At 37.0% G+C, this 13,470-nt stretch overlaps 1 protein-coding gene across 1 annotated transcript; it reads right to left on the reverse strand.

The window, feature by feature from the left end:
• Positions 1 to 2,100: 2,100 nt before the first annotated feature.
• gnrhr2 (gonadotropin releasing hormone receptor 2) lies at positions 2,101 to 5,305 on the reverse strand. The gene is made up of 3 exons (XM_052559959.1): positions 4,546 to 5,305; positions 3,313 to 3,517; positions 2,101 to 3,176 (listed from the first exon to the last, which is right to left on the reverse strand). The coding sequence occupies exons 1-3, from the start codon at positions 5,074 to 5,076 to the stop codon at positions 2,683 to 2,685; spliced, it is 1,230 nt and encodes a 409-aa protein (XP_052415919.1). The 5' UTR covers positions 5,077 to 5,305; the 3' UTR covers positions 2,101 to 2,682.
• Positions 5,306 to 13,470: the final 8,165 nt, after the last annotated feature.

Consider the following 13,470-nt stretch of genomic DNA (forward strand, 5'->3'; position numbering starts at 1 on the left):
AACAGCTTTTGAAGCGTAATATTAAATAAAGCTTCACATACTACAAAGAGATTCAGACATGCTGTGCCGACAGACAGAGAGTGCGTTTTCTTTTTTCTTTTTTGCTATATTAATGTGGATCAAATGCATGCATTCATTCACCATTCAGCCAGAGAAAATTGTACGAATTAACGTTTAATGTCATATTTTTTTTAATACTATTGAATACTGTAATTATAAAATTCTAATAAAAGTTAATTTCAGTTTGGGTTTATGAAAAGGTAAGATGTCCTTTTTCACAAGAAGCTATTCTACATTAAACCAGGCCAATGCAATTATGTTTATATATATACACATATGCTAATATATGCTTATATATACAAGAGTAATTTGAGTAATGAGTAATTTGATTAAGCTTATTGTGACTTGATTCTGGCATTTTTCCTACATTTACAGTTCAGTTGCTGTAAATAGTTGATCTTCTTAACAAAGTTAAAGTAAACAAAATTCAGTATAATTGTTAGTATATCTATTATGCAGTCTGTTCTGAAGTCAGAAAATGTTAATATAATATCACAGCTAATCATGTCTCCAACACATTATACTGAATGTCAGCACAATTTTTCAGTTTTTTTTTGTTCTTATGTATTTCATAAGACAGGCCATAGGCACTGGTTTTAAGATTTGCTCTACTTAAGTCTTTTCCAGCAAGCGGATCTTTTCACGATTAGTACATTAGTGCTGCTTGTGCTGAACATCAATTTAATTGAATTTGAGCTGCAGTATTCATCAATGTAACTAGTTTTTCCTTCCTCAGGGTTATTAAGTCCATTCATGTCATTTTATTTATTCAGTTTTTAGTTAATTTTATTTCTTCTATTTGTTCTTCTTTCATTTAACTGCCCATAGTTAGTTGAGAGGCTGTATCAAGATTTTTGTGTGGTTATGGAACATTAAATGTGTCACAGTCTGTATATTCATGAGCTGTATGGATTTAATAATCTGTGCCAAAGCTTTCAGTTTACAATTATTTAATTGTAATTTCAACTTTTAAAACTACAAGGCAAAACAGGGTTACCATAAAGCAATATTCAATATCAAGCCTTATATAATTTTAAATCACTGTACACAAAAAGATCCCTGCTCATTTTGCTGCTGCCAGAAGAAATGCAATTAATGTGTGTTAAAATATCTGTCAAACCCAAGTTCACAAAGTACATGAAGAGTTTTTCAAAGGTCATTGAATTTATTTGATCAAAAATACAATAAAAACAGTAATATTGTGAAATAGTATTATAATTTAAAGGGGGGGTGAAATGCTCGTTTTCACTCAATATCCTGTTAATCTTGAATACCTATAGAGTAGTACTGCATCCTTCATAACTCCAAAAAGTCTTTAGTTTAATTATATTCATAAGAGAAAGATAGTCTGTACCGATTTTTCCTGGAAAAACACGACCGGCTGGAGGTGTGACGTGTGGGCGGAGCTAAAGAATCACGAGCGCCAGTAGGCTTTTGCGTTGAGAGCGTTCCAACACACGATCGTGACCCTTTTTCGTTGGGATTGCATCATCCTTAAGAAATAAACGATACGCAAATCCGTCGTCAAACTGGGCCATGTTTGTAAAACAAGCATCTTCTAAATGCAGGGAACAAACACAAACACTTGAACAACTCCGTTGATGCTCTGTAAAAATAAACTCCATCCACTGGTCCCTTAATGTTTTTTTTTTTTTTTTGGTAATCTGTGCAGGGTTGTCTTGCCCTGGCAACCAAAAATACACTCCTTTTGTGACTTTTCGCGACGCTCTCGCTCTGATCAGTGAACGTCTGTTGTGCTCTCAGTGCTCTGCTATACGGGAGCGCGCGCTCTTCTGGCAGACGTGCCCTCAGGACCCATATAAGGAAATTCCGCTCCATCTAACGTCACACAGAGCCATACTCGAAAAAAACTTTCCGAAACTTGTGACAAACCGGAAGGAGTATTTTTGGAACAGAAATACTCCTTCAAACGTACAACTTAATTTTTGAAACTTTGTCCATGTTTAGCATGGGAATCCAACTCTTTAACAGTGTAAAAAACTCAGTATGCATGAAATAGCATTTCACCCCCCCTTTAAAATAGCTGCTTTCTATTTTATTTATTTATTCTTTTTATAAATTGAAATAAATTCCTGTGGCAAAGCTGAATTTTCATAGTTAATATTCAGTCCTCATTGTCACAAGATCCTTTAGAAATCATTCCAGTATGCTGATTTGCTGCATAGGAAACATCACAGGGGAAACCATGATACATCTTTTTCAGGATTCTTTGATGAAAAGAAAGTTCAGAACAGCCTTTATTTGAAATCAACTTTTTTGTAACAATGAAAAAGTCTGTACTGCATTTACATTAATTAATATGTCCTCGCTAAATAAAAAAATAACAACTTCTTTAAAAAAAATCTGTTATTCTGTAAAATAAACTCCCAAACAATGATGGACCCTATTGACTTTCATTGTCTGGTCATCTTAAGGCTCAGTGTCCAAAAGATTTACCTCATTAGTCAATATGAACGAACTAATTACAATAAATTAAACCTTTTTGAAACATTACATGTGAAACCTTTATACATATAAGATAAGATTAATGTGCCTTAATGGCTTTCATAGAAATTTCATGGCTTAACTATCATACATATGACACCTCATGTGTTTTGGCTTTTAATCCATACAGGTGGAATGACTTGCAAAGGCCACACTGTTCTTTGCCCCATCATCTCCAATCCTGTGCACATACTCTCCGTCCCATTCTAGCTTTTCTCTAGACGTCTGCTGAACTGCCAGTCTCTTTAAAGTGAGAGAGGAGGTGGAAGTTCTGATGGAAGTCATCATAGAGTTATTAGTGTTCTCCAGCTCAAACGTGTTACGTTCACGCTGTCTGTGCCTCATGCATAGTGGAATGGTGAAGAGACCGTAGATGATGGGGTCCAAACAAGCATTTAACAGGCCGAATATAAAAAGGATGTGTGAGAGCGACTGGGACACTGTTTCCTCCAGGCCAGCGGGACAGAACCAGTACCACAGGCCAAGCATGTAGTACGGTGTCCAACACACCATGAATGACAGCACAATGACCACAGTCATCTTCAGCGTGCGCATGCGTGCCCTAGGGATGTTGTTTCTTGACCTGCGCAGCTGCACTTTGTTGGACAGCACTAGATGTGACAAAGATCACAACAGAAGCAAGACATTAGCGTAATAAAGTCAGGGCAAAGACACCTCAGGGTTATGTTACTCGCAAACTGATCAAGAAATTATCATTATGTATGTTTTTGTCAAAAAAGGACTTACAGTTGTCGTCTGTCATTTTCTTGGAGATCTCAAACAATATCCTGCTGTAGCAGGAGATCATGATGAAGAGTGGTAAGAGGAAGAGGAAGATGAAGGTCAGCATGTTGTAAAGTGTCTCTTGCCAGCGTGAGCTAAAGTTGCCATAGGTTGTACACTGAATAAACCGCTTGGGGCAATCGATCACTACAACGTGGAAAAGAAACACCTGGACAAAGAGCATATTACAGGCATAGATATTCTAGATAGGCTGATGTAAGCCATCTAACAGGCCAGGGCTATTGCTAACTAAAACTATAACCATTAAAAAAATATTTTTTTGATTCTAAACTGAACTAAAACTGAAATTAATACTAAAACTATATAAGCTAACAAAAATTACAAAAACACAACGAAATTAATGCAACTTCGACGTTAGAAAAACAGGAAATGTAAATAATAAATATAAAAAATAATTCAAACTATTTATAAAAACATTGAAACAACTTTCTTTCTGTTTTGAAATATTATTTGAATAGTAATAATATAACACAGTTTTCACTGTGACATCTTACACTATATAGTATATTGTGACAACAGCTAAACAAACAGGCCTTAGATGGATGGTCTTTTTTGGGCTGTTTTTTGAGGTGTTTGGGGCACTTTTCTGCTATTTAAGATGAAAGATCATCTTAAATCAGAAATCCAGGTTGGGGAGTCTTTTATCAGGGTAAATCATCATAACTTTAGAAAGAAAAGACAAATGGAAGGGGGAGCTGCCCTCCTTAAAAACAATGTGCATTTTCTTTTCAAATGTAACGTGGTTAGAAAAGATTAGCATGTGCAGAAAGAGTAGCATGTGCAGAATGTAATGTAAAATATTAAATCAACTAGGCTATTCTATTTAGCCTATTTAACAATTTAGTTAATTAATTTAATAACCAACAACAGACAAAACATAATCCCAGTAAAAGAGATTAACTCATCTGAAAAGTAAAAAAAACTTAACTTATTTAACTGCCCATATCTTTAATTAAATATATAGGCTATATAAAGCCTATGCCATAATGACATCAAATTTGATGATTTCACTCACTTAGCCTATAGCTTTTAATGCATTGCGATTCATGCAATTCACGAACCTCATATGATTATTCAATAATTAATACATGAAAAAATAGTAACAAACGCAACAATATGCCACCCAGGTCATTTTGAGGAGGACGCATCTTCCACTACCTCAAAACTGTCTCTTACCTGTGGTATGGATAATACGACACTCATGGTCCATGCCACACTCAGCAAAACTTTATTTCTCTTCCTCGCTTTGTTGATGGACAGAGGGTTGAGAATAGCAGCCTGTCGGTCCAGACTTATCACCACGGTCACGAAAGCGCACGAGTACATGGCAACGAGTTTGAGGAACATCATCGTCCTGCACGCGAGGTCCCCCGCGAGCCACTGCACCGTTATATTCCACCCCGCGTCCAGCGGCATGACGACGAACGTCACGAGCAGATCCGCCACCGCCAGGTTGGTGATGAGGAGCCGGACGTGGGACCGTTTCCTGTGGTTGTGGCTGGCTGAGTACAGCACGGCGAGATTGCAGCACGCGGAGAGCGCGCACAGGAGGAGCGTGAGCGTCACTCGGACCTGAGCCGCGGCGGTGAAGCGCGGAAGATGAGGAGCAGGATGAGGAAGAGCATCCGCGCTGCTTGAGTTAAAGTCATACTTACAGGTGGAGTCCTTCTGAGAAACATCCTCGATGTTATAAGCTGTTGAGTTCATGCTTTCGTGCTTTAACGGCCAGGTCAGTTAAATCAATGTGAAGAGTTAAACACGTGGACGCTGAAAAATTAATCCGCAGAGGGGGTTCAAAAACTTTACTTATTTTAAATGACAGTTAATAAACTATTTTTCTTCAATACTTTTTTTTTTAGTCTACAAGAAACATAAAGTATCCTTAAACGTAAAAATACACATTAAGTTGTTTTATGGTCATGGCTCGTTGGTGACTCCGGAGGTGTGTGGTCATTTGGATGGGCTGGACATCAGTCTTAAACGAATCGCAGCAGCATCACCGGAGAGAAGGCGTGGTTAATTAGGAATCAAAGGACCTCTCCTTTCGTGGCTAGTGGAGGCTTGAGATAAAAGATGTTTTGGTAGTTTGATGCTTCTCTGAAAAACGTGTGTCCTTTCAGTTACTTGCATCTTAATAATTATACAGGCTAGTGAAATAATATGAGTAGTGAGGACATTTTTACTGGTTCTGACTGCTGCTTGTTAAAAAGCTTATGACATGTTTTATTTCAATGTTTTGCACGTATTTTTGTGAGGTTTGATTAGGAGACAGAAAATATCAAGAACCCGATTGATAAAATCAATGGAAGTCTATACAGTGTCCTCACTAAAAAAAAGAGATTTAGTGAAACGTGTGTGTGTGTGTGTGTGTGTGTGTGTGTGTGTGCGCGTGAGATTTAGCTTTTGGTCTGTGATGTGCTTAGTAAGTATCCTGCTCAGAGGCAATATAGACACATGTGATGTGAAACAGAGTTGTCAGGAAGGTCAGAGTGTCCCACAGCAGGACAAACGCTGAGCTCAGAAGCTACTGATTCCATTCTGCAGGCCTTGAAGCCTTTAAACGGTTTCAGTTTCAGGGACGAGAACATTAAGCTTCTTTATGAATCCAAGTCTTTTATTTGTATCCAAATGTTCCAGCACTGGTTTTATCATGTCTCCTTTAGTCGTCTTTATTTATTGATTTTAAACAGAAAATTAATTTAAACTGAAAGAGATGTAACAATACAGCACTAATAAGTATACATATTAACAGACTTAAATTTTAACCTAATTCCATATCTATATGTGTGTAAGGCACCTAATCCTGTTTAGGCAAAAAAAATTCCATAGGGTTTAAAGAGTGTTTTGGTTCCTATGGACTGTATACTGTTACTGGAACTGTTTGTTAACAGGATATCACTGTTTGCTAAACATGGAGATTTTTCTGTGACATTAGGTTATATCATCGCCAATATCTGCCAATACGTGTCTTTATGGCTGAGTCATTATGATTTATTGACCAGATTCATCTTAAAGGTATAGTCTACCCAAAAGTTACAATTCTATTATTCTGTTGATAGCCAAACTGCAGCTGAAAAAATAATAGTTTTGGACCAGCATGTGGGTCTGTAAATTTTGACAGAATTTTGGACAGACTATACTGCACCTAGTCATTGAATCATTCACTCAACCAGTTCATTTAAAACACTGATTCTTTCAAGAAGGAAACATGACTACAGTATGCTGCCAGTCACAATGTTGATTTGCTGATGTGGACAAGGTTTGGAACTATTTTTGTTGTTAGAATAAAAATAGAAAATGGTTTTGTGTAAAATGTCAGTTTCTTAAGATTTACTAAACTTGTTTCTAAAACTGTTATTATGCACTATAACGTGTTGACCAAATATCAGCGCATCTGTGAAAACCTGCGTCTTTGTGCCTCCGGCCTCATAATTGTGCTGATATTTGGAACAACAGAAACAGCAACTCAACCGTTAATGTTCAACCCTGGCTGAGATGTAGAGAGATCACCGGTTCCTCTGCCCAGTGATGACTGCATCCTTGGATGTGACATATATTCCAGTTACATGTCTCCTCCTCTCTTTGTCTTTCCCTCCTGTAGGCATGAGCAGTGAGAAGCTTAAAAATAGCTCATCCTCACATGAGCAATTTAAACAACTCAGCAACACAATGATTTAGACCCCCCTCCCCCCACCATTGAACATATTAAATAAATATAAATGTAATTAAAAAAAAATAAATTGTATCCATACAGTATAACAGTATAAAAGCAGCACTAATGTTATACCAATATCCATAGTAAGAGCTCCAAAAGTGATACTGATAAACAGATAATTTTACTTTAAAATATTGTGAAAGTTTACAGCATTAAAATCTAAGTCAAAGTAATGTTGTAAACTATGCAAAAACTAGATTATCTCATGACACATTTATAGAAACTGAATAAAGATAACTAATTTGATTCTTCTGTTGTGGTTTCACAGTGCAGTGTACTACATCATTAGACCACTAGATGCCCCCTTGCACTATATTCTCCATACTTGGAGCATTTATCCATACTTTTCTAAACTCAGTACTAAGTGCCTCAAGCTGTCTGTTTTTGTCTTTTAATTTATACTGTGTATATTCATATTCATTGAATATTTTGAATGTAAATGCAAACTTGCACAAAGTAGCAGTGCTTAGGTGTCAATCGCTGTTTTTCTATAGCTTACAAAATTATTATTGGAAGCATCTATTTGACACCTGTGCTTTTAAGGGTTAAATGTTAGCGAACATTGTAGTCAGGACCACAGTGGCTCAGTGTGGAAGACAAGACCAAGACCAGTGTATGCCCATTACATTAATACCTCACAGTGATCAATACTCATGTATAAAACATGCTTTCTTACTAAACAAACAGTATAAAATAACCAGCATGCTGCCTTTTTTTGTTTTGTTGGATAGTTCATTTTATAAATTATTCCATGGATTAATTTTGTGCATAGAAAATTAGGTGTTGTGTAAAAGGTGATGTTTGGAGTTCCCTTGAGTCTCTTTAAGCACAATAGTACAAACTGTCTTTTTTACTGACATTATTACTGCAGCAACACTTTCATATCCTGAAGTCAGTGGATTAGCCCATTACAGCAAATTAATTATAAATTACATCATATCAACTGATGAATATTAGTGTATGTTATTATTTTAAACTAAGACATCAAGCAGGAAAATAAAACGTATGCTTTAATTCACTATATGGCCATGGTTGAACTTACTAGACTGAGTTCTACTAACTAGAATTGCCAGATGCATTTTCAACTAGTCTATTTACGCACTAGCTGAGTTGTATAATTTAATTGTAGAAGACAAGAAGATGGTTGAATGATGCAAGTGCAGGAAAAAGAGAGCGGTCTATGATGCTATAATTGAGTACAGCGCCGTTTGGCTGAATATGAATCACTGTAAAGGCCCAGCAGACCCATAGACAGATGGGAAAACACAAGGAGTGGTGAGTCTTGCTCTGTAGGGTGGATAAAAAAAAAAAAAAACAACCAGTCAATAATATGTGTGTGTGTGTGTGTGTGTGTGTGTGTGTGTGTGTGTGTGTGTGTGTGTGTGTAAATCAACCCTGCCTCTAAAGACAGTCTGAGATATACTGTTATGCTATTGCTGAGTCCATTCTCTAGGCAGCAGTAAATTGTCTTTGCCTCAGAGTATTGAAGCACAGAGACCTTCGGCGCAAAACCAGCGATTACCAACAATCACACTTGCTGTGAATATAGCCACACTAAATGACTGCTGTTTGATGTAGTCTACACTATTGTCTGTTATCTAAGTGACTAAAAAGATTACATCTGTTTGCATATGGAGTATTTTAGTCATTCCAAATGTTTATAGTAAGAACAACTAAGAACTAAATTACAGAACCACATTTTAAAAAAGTGCTGTTAACCTGATCTTAATTAAGTTTTGTTGGTGTCACTTCATTTATTCAGGTTGATTCAGTAAAGTTAAATTACATTTTTATTTAAAATCAGTTAATTTAGAATGTATATAAATGTATATATCAAACATAATATACAATGCAAGATGTTTTCATCTTATCTTGTTTTCAAGTATAATCACCTCATTATTGTTAAATCAGAATACATTTAATTGAAATGCAACATGACTGAAGATGTAATGTCTTGTTTTCTTAAAAATGTATCAAACTATGATGAAAAAACTAGTAAAGATATAATATATCTGTCAGAGAAATTGACCACATTGTAAATCATGAATCTGATATTGTTTTAAGCAAAAACAACAAAAAAAAAAACTCTTAATTTTTAAACATTTGTCAAAAAACAAGACTATCTTATGTCATCTGCATGTCTATTAGGCTCAGAGGCGAACCAAGATGAAGTGGGGGCCCCAGGCAAAATGAATAGATGAGGCCCTTCTAAAACATGTTTTGTTAATATATCTTAGCTACTTTGATGAAAGTGAAAGTGAAGTGACCTACAGCCAAGTATGGTGACCCATACTCGGAATTTGTGCTCTGCATTTAACCCATCCGAAGTGCACACACACAGAGCAGTGAACACACACACTGTGAGCACACACCCGGAGTATAGAGCCAAAAGAGTCTCAATAAAGATAAATGCACACACTTCATTCACATATGCACACATAGGATTCATACATGCACACACATAATTCATAAATACACACACAGGATACACAAATGCACACAAAATTTACAAATGCACACACAAAATTTAAAAAGCACAGAAGATTCACAAATGCATACAAAATTCAGAAATGCACACAAAATTCAGAAATACACACACAATTCAGAAATGCAAACAACATTTACAAATGCACTCAAGATTCACAAATGCACAGGACAAGATTCAGAAATGTATTTCTGATGCACACACACATATATCTTGATTTACAAACTGCTTGCGGTCTGTGAACTTCACTGCATTCGTGTGTGAATTTTGAGACTCCCCTGACTTGACTTGACACACAAATGCTTTTTTTTAAAACAGGGAATTGTCAGCAACCAATCAGATATCTCCCTTCTTTTAGCCAATCACAAGAACGCACTCCACATGGGGGATTGTTTACTTATAAGCCAATCACATGAACGCTTTCACACAGTGTGATATGCCTGTGGTGCTGCATATTAAAGCCTATATGAAATTGTATGAAAATAAAGATGTTTAGATTACAATTCACGTTTACTTTTTTATAATTTTTATATCAATTTATAAATGTCTCAATACATATAGCCCAGTGACTGCAGAAAAAAAGTTAACCATGGATTTCATAAATTTGCAATAGGCAATTATTTAATTTTATTGAAATATTTTAATGAAAGAAAAAAAATACACCTTTTTGAATATTTAAATATATCTAAATATTCTTTTGGATGCAATATAGAAGTCACTTTAATTATAATAATTCGGTCCCTACATGAAGAGAGAGTCAGTGGTCCACTGCAAGAGGAAAGTGACTCTACAGCTGCGCAAAGTGAGTCGCCGGCTGCATGAGGAAAGTGAATCGTTCGCTTAGGAAATGAGTCGTTCGCTGCGTGACTCGTGAGGAAAGTGAATCGTTCGATGAGGAAAGTGAGTCTTTCGCTAGGAAAGTGATTCATTCGCCGCGTGATTCGTGAGGAAAGTGAGTCATTCGCTTAGGAAAGTGAGTCGTTCGCTGCGTGACTCGTGAGGAAAGTGAGTCATTCGATGAGGAAAGTGAGTCGTTCGCTGCGTGACTCGTGAGGAAAGTGAGTCATTCGATGAGGAAAGTGAGTCGTTCGCTGTGAGAGGAAAGTGACTCTCGGACAGTGAGTCTCCTGCTGCGCAAAGTGGGTTGCCGGCTGCGCAAAGTGAGTCGCCGGCTGCTTGAGGAAAGAGAGTCGTTCGCTGCGCGAGGAAAGTGAATCGTTCGCTGAGGAAAGTGAGTCGTTCGCTGATTGGCTCATAAGTAAACAATCCCCCACGTGGGGTGCATTCTTGTGATTGGCTAAAACAAGGGAGATATCTGATTGGTTGCAGATCATTCCCTGTTTAAAAAAAAGGCATTTGTGTGTGGAGCCAAGTCAGGGGAGTCTCAAAATTCACACACGAATGCAGTGAAGTTCACAGACCGCAAGCAGTTTGTAAATCAAGATATATGTGTGTGTGTGCATCCGAAATACATTTGTGAATCTTGTCCTGTGCATTTGTGAATCTTGAGTGCATTTGTAAATGTTGTTTGCATTTCTGAATTGTGTGTGTATTTCTGAATTGTGTGTGTATTTCTGAATTTTGTATGCATTTGTGAATCTTCTGTGCTTTAAAAATGTTGTGTGTGCATTTGTAAATTTTGTGCGCATTTGTGTATCCTGTGTGTGTATTTATGAATCATGTGTGTGCATGTATGAATCCTATGTGTGCATATGTGAATGAAGTGTGTGCATTTATCTTTATTGAGACTCTTTTGGCTCCATACTGGAGCAGTGGGCAGCCATTTATGCTGCGGCGCCCGGGGAGCAGTTGGGGGTTCAGTGCCTTGCTCAAGGACACCTAAGTCATGGTATTGAAGGTGGAGAGAGAACTGTACATGCACTACCCCCACCCACAATTCCTGCCGACCCAAGACTCGAACTCACAACCTTTCGATTGCAAGTCCGACTCTCTAACCATTAGGTCACGATATATTGATATATATTTATACAACATTCAAAAAGTAGTTAAAACACATAACAGAACATAAATTTCACACACACACACACACACACACACACACACACGAACACTCTTTTCAAACAGAAGCTTGTAAAGCAAATTATATCAGTCGACTACTAAAAATGAGTTGAATCCAAGCAGCAGATTGTAGAATAGTTCTTTATCCTTCTGAAGGCACTGTGCCTGTGTTTGCTGTATTGCTTTATTTGTTTCGTTGTCGTGATCAAGCAAAAAAAAAATGTTCGTTACATTGAGATCACTGGAAAATTAAGTCATGATAACGAGAAAATAACTTTCATTATGTAAAGATCATGAGAAAATTAAGTCGTGATCACGAGAAAAACTACTTTTGTTATGTCAGGATCACAAAAAAATAACGTTGAGATCATGAGATAATTAAGTTGTTATCACAACAAAACAAGAACGAAAAAAATAATAATCCATGGCCTCTTAGGACTTCCATAGATAAAGGCTATGTTGATTAGCATTACATTATTATATACATTCACTGGCCACTTTATTAGGAACACCTTGCTAGGACCGGGTTGGACTCCCTTTTGCCTTCAGAACTGCCTTAATTCTTCGTGGCATTGATTCAACAAGGTGTTGGAAACATCCCTCAGAGATTCTGGTCCATATGAACATTATAGCATCACGCAGTTGCTGCAGATTTGATTTTCATCCACACAACTACCGCTCACTAGATTTTTTTATTTTTCTGACATTTTTCTGTAAACCCTAGAGATGGTTATGCGTGAAAATCCCAGTAGATCAGCAGTTTTTGACATTCTCAGACCATTGTCGAATTTGTGTGTTTATGAATCATGTTGAATTAATGAAAGGAGTTAAATCTTCTGTTTATTTAGCAACCACTATAGGCATTTCCTGGGTTTCTCCTGTGAGGTGTATTTGGAGTTTGAGCATGAGAGCGCTCTCTGGGCTTCGGTCAGAGATTTACTGCTGATCACAGAACCGTGCTTCACTGCCTATTTGCGATTTATCCTTTTTGTAATTTAATTTCAATGAATCGTACAGCCCTAACATGAATTGTTTATTTTTTTAAACAAAGTGCTTGGTCTTTAACAAAATATCAATCTTCATTTTTATGGCGGAAGATTCAAAACTGTACAATACAACCTTTAAGATTCACAGCAATCTTCGTATTAACAGTAATGGATCGTCAGCTTAAAAATGGTGCTTACGAACCTTAGCTACAGAAAATGTTCTATATCAAAAGATCTTTGTATGTACATTAGCGCCAGTGCTGACAGCCTCACCTTGCCTCATTGTTGACCTGATGTGTTTTTATCAGCTTTTTTTTCCACTTTTGGCTGTGACAAGAAACAGTGGCCGAGGAAAAAGCAAGCACATCCAGCGTAACATGAGAGGGGGCCCCGTTGGGGGGATGCAGATGTATTGCTCCATGTTATAGAAATAATTACATTTCCTATTGTTCCAATGGTTAGCTGTCGGGGGCTCCCTCAAAATGGAGGGCCCAAGGCAATTGCCTGCCTTGCCTGTCTCTGGTTAAATATATATTTCTTTAAGAATGCTTTTTTGCAGTTATAATACACTATTACACATGGTAAAATTAAAGGGGAAGTTCACTCAAAAATAAAAGCCCTGATATCATATAGCTCATGTTTTGCATATTTTTCTGCCTTATACTGAAAGTGATTGACTAAAATTGTCATTCTGCCTGACATTTTCTGTCACATGGTATAAAGTAATATGGTTTTGGAACAACATCAAGTGAATGCTGCTAGATGTTGTATTTCAGGGTGAACTGTAGGCTACCTTTAAAATAGGCCTGTGTGATCATTTTGTCAGAAGCTCATAAAGTACATCCCTAGTTTGGCACATTGCACATTGCTCTCAGGAGACACATACTGAGGGTTAT

Source organism: Carassius gibelio, chromosome B7 (assembly GCF_023724105.1).
Source record: "Carassius gibelio isolate Cgi1373 ecotype wild population from Czech Republic chromosome B7, carGib1.2-hapl.c, whole genome shotgun sequence".
Taxonomy (NCBI): Eukaryota; Metazoa; Chordata; class Actinopteri; order Cypriniformes; family Cyprinidae; genus Carassius; species Carassius gibelio.